This window comes from Chanos chanos, chromosome 3 (genome assembly GCF_902362185.1).
Source record: "Chanos chanos chromosome 3, fChaCha1.1, whole genome shotgun sequence".
Lineage (NCBI taxonomy): Eukaryota > Metazoa > Chordata > Actinopteri > Gonorynchiformes > Chanidae > Chanos > Chanos chanos.
This window is the reverse complement of record NC_044497.1, coordinates 31,828,170-31,840,080: the sequence shown is the minus strand read 5'-3', so window position 1 is coordinate 31,840,080 and position 11,911 is coordinate 31,828,170. Positions and strand designations below refer to the sequence as shown.

At 37.1% G+C, this 11,911-nt stretch overlaps 1 protein-coding gene across 2 annotated transcripts in view; it reads left to right on the top strand.

The window, feature by feature from the left end:
- The first annotated feature begins 5,702 nt into the window (after positions 1-5,702).
- LOC115806356 (paired box protein Pax-7) overlaps positions 5,703-11,911 on the top strand; it is a 46,997-nt gene continuing 40,788 nt past the window's right edge. The window contains exons 1-4 of one of the 2 annotated variants that reach the window (XM_030767031.1): positions 5,703-5,787; positions 6,794-7,029; positions 7,456-7,585; positions 7,824-7,952. In XM_030767031.1, coding sequence (XP_030622891.1) covers positions 5,703-5,787; positions 6,794-7,029; positions 7,456-7,585; positions 7,824-7,952 — 580 coding nt within the window. Of the gene's footprint in view, positions 5,788-6,793; positions 7,030-7,455; positions 7,601-7,823; positions 7,953-11,911 lie in introns of both variants that reach the window. The other variant, XM_030767029.1, reaches the window with a different exon arrangement.

Below are 11,911 nucleotides of genomic sequence, written 5' to 3'. Positions count from 1 at the left end.
AGTCCAATATTATCATCTCTGAATTTCAAATGGCTCCATTGTGTGGGATGATATCCTCACTTCTTGCTCTTGAATCAGTGGAATTTTCTTTTCTTTCTTTCTTTAGTTTTTAAATTCTTCATTTCTCTTAGCAGTGTACATGCACTTTTCTGTTTTTTCTTGCATTCAGATAAAACTCTACTGGATAAGCTGTAGGTACAACCATACCTGATTTTGGTGTGAACGGATGGTAGAACTTACAGAGTGTCCAGTTAATAGTATAGAGACATGTCCCATTGTAGAATATATGAGTATCAATGTGTTATGAGAGTTTAGTACTTGCTGCCATGCTCTACACAGCATGACCTCTGCAGAGGTCATGACCTCCTCACGCTCACATATGTCCCCTCATAACTCTACCAGCACAGACCCACAGATGAAAGAGTACCACAGAAGGGCTATAGTTTTAAAGGACATGACAAAAAAATTCATAATGTGATGGTTATGGTGGTCTAACACATGACCTCTGTCTTGGGATCACATGCTAAACATATGCGAGCTTCTAAAAGGGTTTCATCATCTTATGCTTTTATATATGTTTAAGTGTATGTATCTATGTATGTATATATGCAGGTATATGGGTATGTACTTGCATGTACGTATGTGCCATGAGCATCCAACATGTGTATGTGCAAGATTCTTCGGTGAGATATTAATATTACACAACTTTCAGACAATCAGTTAATAGCTCAAGCCTGGCTAATTATATAGTTTTCTTCCGTGAGTGAGGACTAAACCATAGCATTTGCGGTGGACTATTCGGCAGTTGATATCTGGGAATCTCTTTCCCCAGTTCTGTTAAATTTGTAAAATGTATGTGACACCGAGAGGGTGAAGCGATCCAATGTAAATGACACGGTTCACTTCAAAAAAGTTAATTAGTGACATGTTATTTTTTACATATATAGCATAAGACTTTTCTGTTATGGATTCCACACAAAACAAATAAACAAACAACAGCAACAACCAAAGCTTATGGTCTACTGAATGGGTAAATGCTGTCTCCTGAATAATTTGGTTTACTCAAGTTTTGTTCAAATATTTCAAATATTCAGCTTTTGCCGCTTTAAAATGTACATTTGATGAAAGTATGTATCTTGCTACTCTGTAAATCTTCACTTGATGTTCTCTTATGAGCTTATATAAAGTCAGCCATTTCTTCTTGCTTTTTTTTTTTTTAAATAAATTTGAATTTCCTAACTTAACATTATCTCTTTACTTTCATCTAAAGTCACCGTCTACTTAACTTGAAACAGGCAAATATAAGCTTCTACAATATGTGAGCTCAAGCAAACTTACTGGCAATTAAGAATATGACTTGCATTTTAAACCATCACATGGTTGCTGTTCAATACCACATGTACATTCACAGAGGCATTTCCAGATGTTTAACATGTCCACAGTACTCTCTTATAATCTATGCTACCAGAGGTTCTCATTTATCGTGAGAAGGAATTGAAACAGAGGCTAGAAAATCAGTAATGAATCGAGGGCATGGGACATGTTTATGCCAAACTGCGGTCTCACAGGCTGCTGTTCAGACAGTGTGTGTATGTGTGTGTGTGTGTATGAAAGAGAGAGAGAGAGAGAGAGAGAGAGAGAGAGAGAGAGAGAGAGAGAGAGAGTGAGGTGGGGTCTACATCCCTGACATTCCTTCTCATCCCTTCCTCTTCTTGTAGTGATAGATGGTGACTACTTGTCATTACCAATCCCATGATTTAACACCCTTAAACACTTCCAGATGTGACAGTATTTGGGCCTGATGCTAAAAGTGTCATAAGGAGCCCATCCTCAAGCTGAGGAGCTTTGTGTGATCTGGTGCACCTGCTCCTTCTTCTCGTCATTCTGAACTTTTCCCACTGTGGGCCTCTCACCTTCCTGTTCCCTAAGCTCAGATCAGCCCCCCTGTGCTCCTTTGCTCTTGTGTGTTCCTTGTACTTCCAACACCCCCCCCCCCCCCCCCCCCCATGTACACATATATAACTTCACACGTGCACATTGTTTTTGACATGTAGACAATATGAAGAAAAAAGTGGGCATGTTTGTCAAAAACAGCAATACTTTCCATTTAAAAATGTTCTGTATCTACTTTAAACAGTTGGATTCTCAAAGTGCTCCTGTGTATTTATTTCTTAGTACATTAATTTAAACTAAATTGTAGATGAAGTTTTGAACACTTTTCTTTAGTCATCATTCCTGAATAGGGAATATGCTGCTAATATGCTAATTACAGTAATTATTATTATTATTATTATTATTATTATTATTGTTGTTGTTGTTGTTATTTTTATTTATTTATTTGTTTTTTAAATCCTCCCTAAATCCCTGCTGTCTTTAACCCAAAGCATCAAACGTCTGTTAAACCCAGGATCATCAATAGAATGATGTGGAAATCTGCTCCCCATGACTTTGTTTCCAGTTCTGCCAAGATTATTGCTTCATTTCTTCCATTAGCTGTTGCTGATGACAGTATCTGATGACAGTAATGGCACTGACCATTTAGAAAAAATACGAGGGAATCTTTCTCTTTGACTACACGTTTTATCCTGTGTATGGGCAGGTGATTAGAAAACATGGGATCAAGTGGATAACACTCTAAGATTTACTTTTCCAAAAGCACAAATTCTGATTAATAGTACTGCTAATTTATTATGTTTTCACCTTTGGTTAGGCACTGACATAAAACAAACAAACAAACTACACCTAAATTTTTGTTGAAAGTTAGCAGATTAGCAAATTCAGCATATTATCTGAAGGATGGTAGCAAACAGGACGGTGACTCTCCTGTCCTGAGTGAAAATGTGTCAAATAAAGTGTCCTTTGTCAAGAAAATAACAGTATTGTCTCCATGAAATCTGTTTTTCAGGAAAAACACTGTAAGTTGTGTTTAACTGCCTTAAGAACTGACAAAGACGTGTTGAAGAATGCAGTCGGACCTTCTTTTCGCTCACTGTGCTGATCTATCTACAGACATAGAATAGCGGTTGGAACTCCGTCGCCATCTAGTGGATAACATGTTCCGTAGTTGGTAGCATGATTAAAGAGAACGGGATATCTAGTTACTTTTTCATCGTCTGATACATTTCTAAACATTATCTGTAAAATAAATTTGCTAAAATGTAGCAATCCGATAGCTGGGTAAAACCGGTGCATCTGATACAAATCACCAAAAGATACAATCGGGTATTGATCCCATTTGAAAATACAGGTATAATTGTCCAATATGTGTGGTTTACCGCCGATCATTGTGATTAATCGTCTAATAAAAATGTGTATGCGCATGCAGTTAAATTCTCATATCTCTTTGCGATCTTGCAGAATACATGACACTTCAAGTGACTCTCCCCCCCTAATGTTCGTAATGGTTATCGTGTCAACTAAGCGTTACACTCACTGCAGCCTATTTCCAGTAAGGTTGTCGATATATGATGCATTACCAAGTTGTGCAAAAATCTGTAAACTATGTATCACTCCACTTTTTAAACCACATTTAAGGCGTTTGCGTGTGAATGTAATTTGTACCAGTGGCCTGGTCTGAGAAACTGTCATGCGTGGGCTTTTGTAAGAGGATATTTGCTTAAATGACCCGCAATACCTATCAATTGCCCAAATGCAGAGAGATAAAATGACATCTGCAAGTGGGCCGGCTTGTTTTTTGACACTTCCTCTATTTAGGAAACAAAGGCATTCATGCGACTGGTCTCTTGAGATTTGACCATGTGTAGTCTTGTAGAAGCAAATTAACTCACATTACACAGGAATTAACGATGCCATTGTTGATAACAAAACGTGTTTTAGGCATTCTCACCAACCAACAGTCTCTGAGTTTTAAGTAAAACGCATCGCGCGCGCGCACACAAACACACACTCGACGGGAGAGAGAGAGAGAGAGAGAGAGAGAGAGGGGGGGGGGGCTGTCATCCTGCGAATACACGTTTTTATATTTTTATTTGATAACAGTATCAGTATATAACAGTATACTGGTGCAACCTTATTTGAACGACGAAAGGGGCATTTGTTGCTATCAAATAAAAAAAGAGAAAGTGAACGGCAGGGTACCGGGCCCTCCAGAGAAGAGCACCCTCATGTGAAATTGCCATTTCACCCCTTTGTACTCCTAATTGTTCTAAAAATTAGTTGTGAAATTGGTCTCATTCAGTTTTCCTATCGTTTTCGCAATTTCAACTCAGTAGTTGGGCCCACTGGAATTTTGGTGAAATGGTCAACAAAAAAGATCAACTTGATTTCTCTAGCTTGATAAAATATTCTCGCAACGAAATAGATCAGGTTACCGTTAGGACTTAATTGTAGTGCAGTTCAAAAATTGCTTGTGGGAACGAAATATCCTGTAGATATTTATATAGAAGAAAAGTATCAGTCGCCTTTCTATAGTACATTATGACCTCATATTAACTCCGGATAGCCTGCATGAAACGTCCGCTCACTGTGGGCAAAATCATGTAGAACGTCTACCACAGGACACTATGTGCAACTGCACTAGACCAGTCATAGTATGAAAAAATTGGCCCATATTATTCGACTTCCTTTTACTGGTCAACACGTCATTTATGTCTTTCATGGTTAAACATTCTGTGCCAGAGCCGCTCCCCCCCTCCAATTAGTTTTGAATATCCCAAACAGATTTTAACTACCAACGTGTTGTAGTTACTGTTCAGGTAATTATGTAATTAATGTCGACGTGTTAAGAATAAATGTTTTGTCTCTGCTTAAGTTGCATTTTTAGTATACTGCAATTTAATTTTATTTGATTTAACCGCCATATATTTCATGATCCTAATTCGCATAAGGAAAATGATTAATACAAATACAAATCTCTTGTCTAGTTTGGATTTCGAAAAATCTGTACTGAATTTTTAGACGGAAAAGCAACACGTAACCTGCACAATATAGCACCACGTTGAAGAAAAAGCCAGCTATTGTTTTTTATGTGCCGCTATATTGATATTTGATTTTCAAGTGAGCTAGCAAGTATGAATTAAAGATAAATCTTCTGCTGTGTATTTATCTACTTATTTTCATTCTGAGATCAGCAGCCTGTAAAGAATAGTTAATTAATCAACGGATCATGTTTGTTTTCTATTCAAAAGAAGTGGCATAGAATGAATGAATAGACGTGAAGTCCGTAAGTGTGTCGTTTGCTGTTCTTGTGATTGGTTGAGAAAACTTGGCTGTACCCCTTCTTCCTCCCATGAATAAAAGAAGCCTCGGAGAGCCTATCGGCGCGCGCGATACCCCCCTCCTACACCGTGAGTCAAAGTTATCCACTTAAACTACTCCCAACCTCCAAGCAGACTTTGCCATCAAAAACTACCAGACCTTTTAGGAAAACACTGCAAAGAATTAAGTAACCTTTGTCCACTTGAGAGGGTTTGGAGTACCCCCTCCCTACGGCGCGCGCTGCATCCTGTTCTGAGTACTTATTTTGCTCATGTCCCATCCGAACAACGACAGAAGTATATAGGCTATCTTTGTATGATTTTCTGAGGTTTAACTTCTTCCTATCCACTTGGTTGGATGATTATTTGTATTTTCCCTTTTTTTGAAAAGAGGACCTCTCGTTTGCAGAACAAAATTCTTCAACAAGTCTGGACCACTTTTCGCATTTTGAAAATTCGGCCCCATTGTGCCTGATTTAAACTAGAATGTCATCTTTACCAGGAACAGTACCACGAATGATGCGACCAGCGCCTGGCCAGAACTATCCTCGCACTGGATTTCCTCTGGAAGGTGGGTCAGTTTGAATGTTTAAATTGTGACGTTTGTGAAAAAAACATCTACAATTATTACAATCAACCATTATAATTTCGATTATTTTAAAATGATATACACTAATAATGCGTTTTACGTCTTTCAAGAGAGACTGCAATAAAACAATTGTATTTAGTGAGTTGTAGGTTGTTTGGTTTAGAGGAGAGAGGCACACAGGAGACATGAATAAAATTTACTAGCAGACTATTTGCATTTATAGATACTCATTTGTTGGGTAGACAGGGATCGTGCTTAAGTGGTTCTAATAAAACTCCCTAGTACTAAGCCTACATGTTACTAAAGAACCGGGATTTGTTGAGGTGTTCAAGTGGTACAAATGAAAGTAAAATGCACTGCAAAGCGACACATCAAAGGATTACATCAATATTTGTTCAGCATGACTGTGAATAATAATGTCAGAAAACGTAATCTTGAGAGCCTCTTCAGAGCCGAGTGGGCCACTCAAGGACTGTCTCTTTAATGACAAATTTCTGCGAAAATCTCCCCGCGAGCTTGCGTTATAGGCTACAAAACGACGTTTCATATATGAATATATCAATATATGAAATTGCACATGCATTAAATGACACTTGAAAATTTAAATGGCTGATACTTCTATTATTATTACATAAAGTGAATTTTTTTTCATTTTTTTTTTCCAAGAATAAGTCTTCAACGTTTTGAATCTATTGCAACGAACTAACACGGTGGTCAAATTAAAGCTTATTAGGAAACGCTTTTTGAAACATTTGAAATAATTAGTATGCTGAAAATGTTTGATAAAACGGTGAGTTATTATAATAATAATAATTATTATTATTGTTATTATTATTATTATTATTATTATTACCACAAATGTCCATTCTGAATATTTCTTTGAGGCGGATTTAATATTTGTAGATCTGAGGTTCTTTCATTCATTTTTTTTTGTGTCGTTTAAGTTTTTTTTAGCCTTGAATACCAGTCATGTTTCAATTCCACACAGTGTCAACTCCTTTGGGCCAAGGTCGGGTAAATCAGCTTGGTGGTGTATTCATCAATGGCAGGCCACTGCCAAATCATATCCGTCATAAAATAGTAGAGATGGCCCACCACGGCATCCGTCCTTGTGTGATCTCCAGACAGCTACGGGTGTCCCATGGCTGCGTGTCCAAAATTCTCTGCCGGTACCAAGAGACCGGTTCCATCCGTCCCGGAGCAATAGGAGGAAGTAAACCCAGGGTGAGGGATGCATAAGAAATTTACGGTGAAAATAACCAAATCTGACAATTATTATTGTTGTTGTTGTTATTATTATTATTATTATTATTATTATTTTTATTATTATTATTACTATTATTATTATTGTTGTTGTTGTTGCTGTTATCATTATTATTTTTATTGAAAATGATGTTTCTAATTTTTGTTCTAACACTAACATCACACTTTGGCTAAATGAAAAATTTAAAAATAAATTGTCGCACGGTATCGCACTAACTGGTCAAAGTAGAATTATGCTTCCGTGAACTTTCTTCGTTGCCTTATTGATCATATTGCAGTAAAAGTTACCTGTTTTTCTCATCTTTTTTTCACTCGCCTGCTCTCCATGCCCATCTTTACCTCCTTCATGTCTATTTGCTTTTGGGTGGGATAATTTGAACTCAAAAGCAAGTAGCAACACCTGATGTGGAAAAAAGAATTGAGGAATACAAACGCGAGAACCCCGGTATGTTCAGCTGGGAAATTCGGGACAAATTACTGAAGGACGGGGTGTGTGACAGAAGCACAGTTCCCTCAGGTGAGGCCTCATCTGGTAAGCAACCCCCTTTTCTATCACGACCATATTTAAGAAATATTTCATCCCAGACTAAGAGAGAGAGAGAGTGAGAGGTTTTGATTTGAAATACGTTTACTTATAAGGTTGATAATAATAAAATGGTGGCGATATATTATATGCAAATAATTAATTGATAATAATTTCCTGGGACAATAGTACATGCTTGTTTACTTTTGCGCGTTTGTCTTGCCTTTTCCAGTGAGTTCCATTAGTCGGGTTCTTAGAGCTCGTTTTGGCAAAAAGGACGATGAGGACGATGGTGATAAAAAGGATGAAGGCGGGGAGAAGAAAACAAAACACAGTATCGACGGCATACTGGGGGACAAAGGTAAATAAATGGGCATATACTTTTTTATCAGAACTGCAATGTCAATGAAAAATTGTTTGGCACTATTAACATATTATTAGTGGATGGTCATTTTGTGTTCACGGAAACCAAAGTATTTGATCGTTGAAGAAAAATGCCTCTAACGAAAGTTTTCTGTTAGATGGTGTGCTCATCGGCTCGTTTACTTCATTATTTATATTGGTCTTGTCGGAAGGTAGCCTATTTGAGCCTGAACTCATTTGCACAACATGCTCCTCTGTACGGCAGCTGACAGATGACCGTTGTGACAATCAGTATCAGTTACCGTAGACAGGTTTACGATGGTATACGACGTCTGACATACACCTTTGGCAGTCTCATGTTATTGCTCAGTATGAATTGGAATGACATACGTTTTAGAACATTATACAAGAAGGTATAGGTTTGGCTTACTTTTTTTTTTTTTTTTTTTACATTTTTTCTCACATAAGATTGATTTTTGTGGAAGCAGATTATACCAAATAAAACGATCAAATGTTTTGTATTTACGGTTTAAATGTCTGGACAAAAGCTTTTCTCTGCCGAGACAGCCTTTCTTCAAACTTGAAGATGAACTTCAGTACTAAGGACCTCTGTGCTGCTGAATGCTTCTAAAGCAAAGAGGTTCTGAGGTACAAAGGCAAAACTCAAAAAAGCAGGGCAGCGAAAAGAGGAATGGGCCTGTCTTTTCACATTCAAAAACCCGTAAAGGAGGAAAAAAAAAACTTTGAACAAAGGACCAAGAAGGGAACTAAAGGGAGATGAATTATTCAATACGCCCCGCTGGTAGATAGTTTTGTAATATTATAGAATCGTCTGTTGGAATAGAATAAGAATTGGAGGGTGCAAAGTGTTTCTTTCTTGTTTGGAAATGCCTACTGCTCATTTCTGAATGACTATTGTGCCCCGTAACTGACGTTTTGAGTTAGTGTTTGGGGTTTTGGGGATCAGTTTATTTTTCGAGATTATTGTTATTATTAATGCATAAGCTGCAATGGCATTTGTCACTGCTCTGTCGTTTCTTAAGGATTTAAAAAAATATTGGCGTAAAGAGGACATTTGTAATATATTTTCGTAGTTCTGTTTATTATCTCTGTAAACTCGCTGATCTTTCTTTTTCAAATGTCCGAGGCCTATATTTGGTAAAGGTCTCCGTAAAATATGGACGCAAGACGATCATTTTGTTTGTTTAACGGAATTTGTGTTCTCTTGCTGTAAGTAAACATACCCCCCCTCCCCTTTACACACACACACACACACACACACACACACACACACACACACGCACACATCTAACAACTACCAACTACTAATGACAGCCATTGAGATCAAGGCCTGCGCAAAGACTAACACAATCTAGAGGCCAGCAGGAACTGGAGCATTTGGGTTATGGATATAGGAAATAGCACACCACGATTACAAATGTCGGAGTCAGCTCTAGATCACTTTAAAAGACGACTGTGAGTCTGTGTTCGAACGATGAAAAACGAACGCCATTTCCGACCGAATGCTTTAGCGTTTTCTTAAAACAGTCCCCAAATTCATACGCAAATATCTCGCAATTCTGTCAAAACTCTACCCACATGTTTAGTTTACATGGTAGTATATTGAAGGGAGGATACTAAACAACTCCTTTTTAATTCTTAAAAAGATTCTTCTTTGCGCTCGTTTCATTCGATCATCCGCTTGCCATTTAAAAATGTTAAGACTTATTAGAGCTAGTAATGAAAACGGTGTCTGTTGAATGGGTGGCAGTGTTGGAGAGAAGTGTAATAGCTCGCAGGCATGGTAAAAAATGTATTTATCCCCAATCAGTCCTCACTCTCTGAGTCTGAAGCACAAACGTTATGTTGAAGGGTTTTAAAGCAGATTAAATTGAGTCTTTTATTTTCTTCACTTTCATCTCTAAACGGCTCTCTGGTTAGCCTCGGGCACAAATTCATGATAATTTTAGGTTTCTTTGGGAGTTGCTGGATTTATTTGATTGATTTTATTTTATTTTATTTTATTCTATTTTGTGATTGTTTTAACAGATATGAAATACCAAGCGAAATAGTAAAGAGATTCATACCAACTATTTTAAGCTACAGACACAATTTATTGGCAAAATTTCACAGACAGATTATTACAGCAATGATACATTCATTTCCAGGTTTGAGATACACAGAGTAACAGCTGTTGTGCATATTATGTGGTTTTGAAAGGCAAAGGAAATTGTTCAGTTTTACTGTAATTTGTTGCCTTGCCAAAATGATGGCATGGTATCCAATGCCATCTATCTATCTATCTATCTATCTATCTATCTATCTATCTATCTATCTATCTATCTATCTATCTATCTATCTATCTATCTATCTATCTATCTACTTGACTATCTACCTGTCTATCCAGTCTAGTGCAGTCCCTCTCTGATAGATCCTCACTTAACAGGATATCCCTTTATTTTGGTTAAGTCACCAGATTTTGGAATTAAGATTGGTCTCTGTTGTTTCCACTGTTAAACTCTGGAACTAATAAAAGACACTAGCACTTCACCATTTGAAAACAACCATCTGATTTTACGATAGAGGCGTAAGTGTTATTGCCATGGTTATTACACCTACTGATCTATATTGCTACTTTTTGAAGAAAAGTTTGTTGGACATCTGCATGCATTTTTTCCTAGTATTTCTGTATTGCGTGTGTGTGTGTGTTTGTGTAGACTGGTAAAACACTGCATCTCAGAATCCAGAAAACAGTATGCAGGGATGGAGAAATTATGGCTTTGATTAAACCATATACCTGCCATTTCAGGATGTATTTTAGGTGCAAAGTGGCAATGGACACTTCAGCAAATCGGTGGATTACCTGAGGTTCTCTGTCTAATCAAACAAAGGCCAGATGGGATTTGTGAGCATTGTGAGTGGGATCACAGGAAATAATCGGGGCCATTTGAGAGATATTGTGGTGTCATTTATCCTATGGCTTCAAACACTGTGGTATTGTGTGTATTCATTTTAATGACACAAAATCACATACATGACCAAGACAAATGAGACCTAACCTAAACTAAATATTAATCATGTAATAACAACAGAATCATTGAGGACTATGAATAATTTCAATTTATTAGTGGCAGGAAATTTGTATACGTTCTAGATTTTACTATAGCACTGGTTTCTTTAATGGGAACAATAAGTGCAGGAAATGAACAATCTGGTCAAAATGGAGAGATGCTTGTCACTTCACTGATAGCCATGCTGCAGTTTCTCAGATATTGGTGAGATGTGAAAGTTATATTTAGCAATCTGAAATAAGCTTCATTGAAAGAACAAGGACAACAGGATGAGTTGAGAGACCACTTCAAACAAATCCTTCTGGAATGGTGAGAGAGAGAGAGCTTTAGTGAAAGTATGGGGAAGTTATTTAGCTATTAATAACATTTTTCCTCAGGCTTCGGGAGTCACTCCATCTGCACTTTCTTGCAGCTATTTGGCGGTGTTGAAATTGAGGGAGACCCAAATGTTGGGAAGAGATAACACAATCATTGGAGCCTCGGTCCTGCACTGTGCATCAGTGTATTAAACCAGGATTAACCTCCTCTTTCCTCTTCGATGCCTCTCACACATTTGACTGGAATTTACATTGGAAGATTTCTTTTTCTTTTTCCTTCTTTTTTCTATTTACAAAATATGTAGACAAAATAGGCAACTTGCACTTCTACACTACAACATCTGATAATATCATATTACAGTTATAATAATAATAAAAACAACAACAACAACCACAACAATGATGATGCTAATAATAATAATAACAACAACAACAGCAACAATAATAATAATAATAATAATAATAATAATAATAATAATAATAATAATAATACAACCATTTTGAGATATCCTCACGAAAGCGTCCTATTTTCCTGAAGAAATGCAATTGTCCTAAAAGTTCGTGTAATT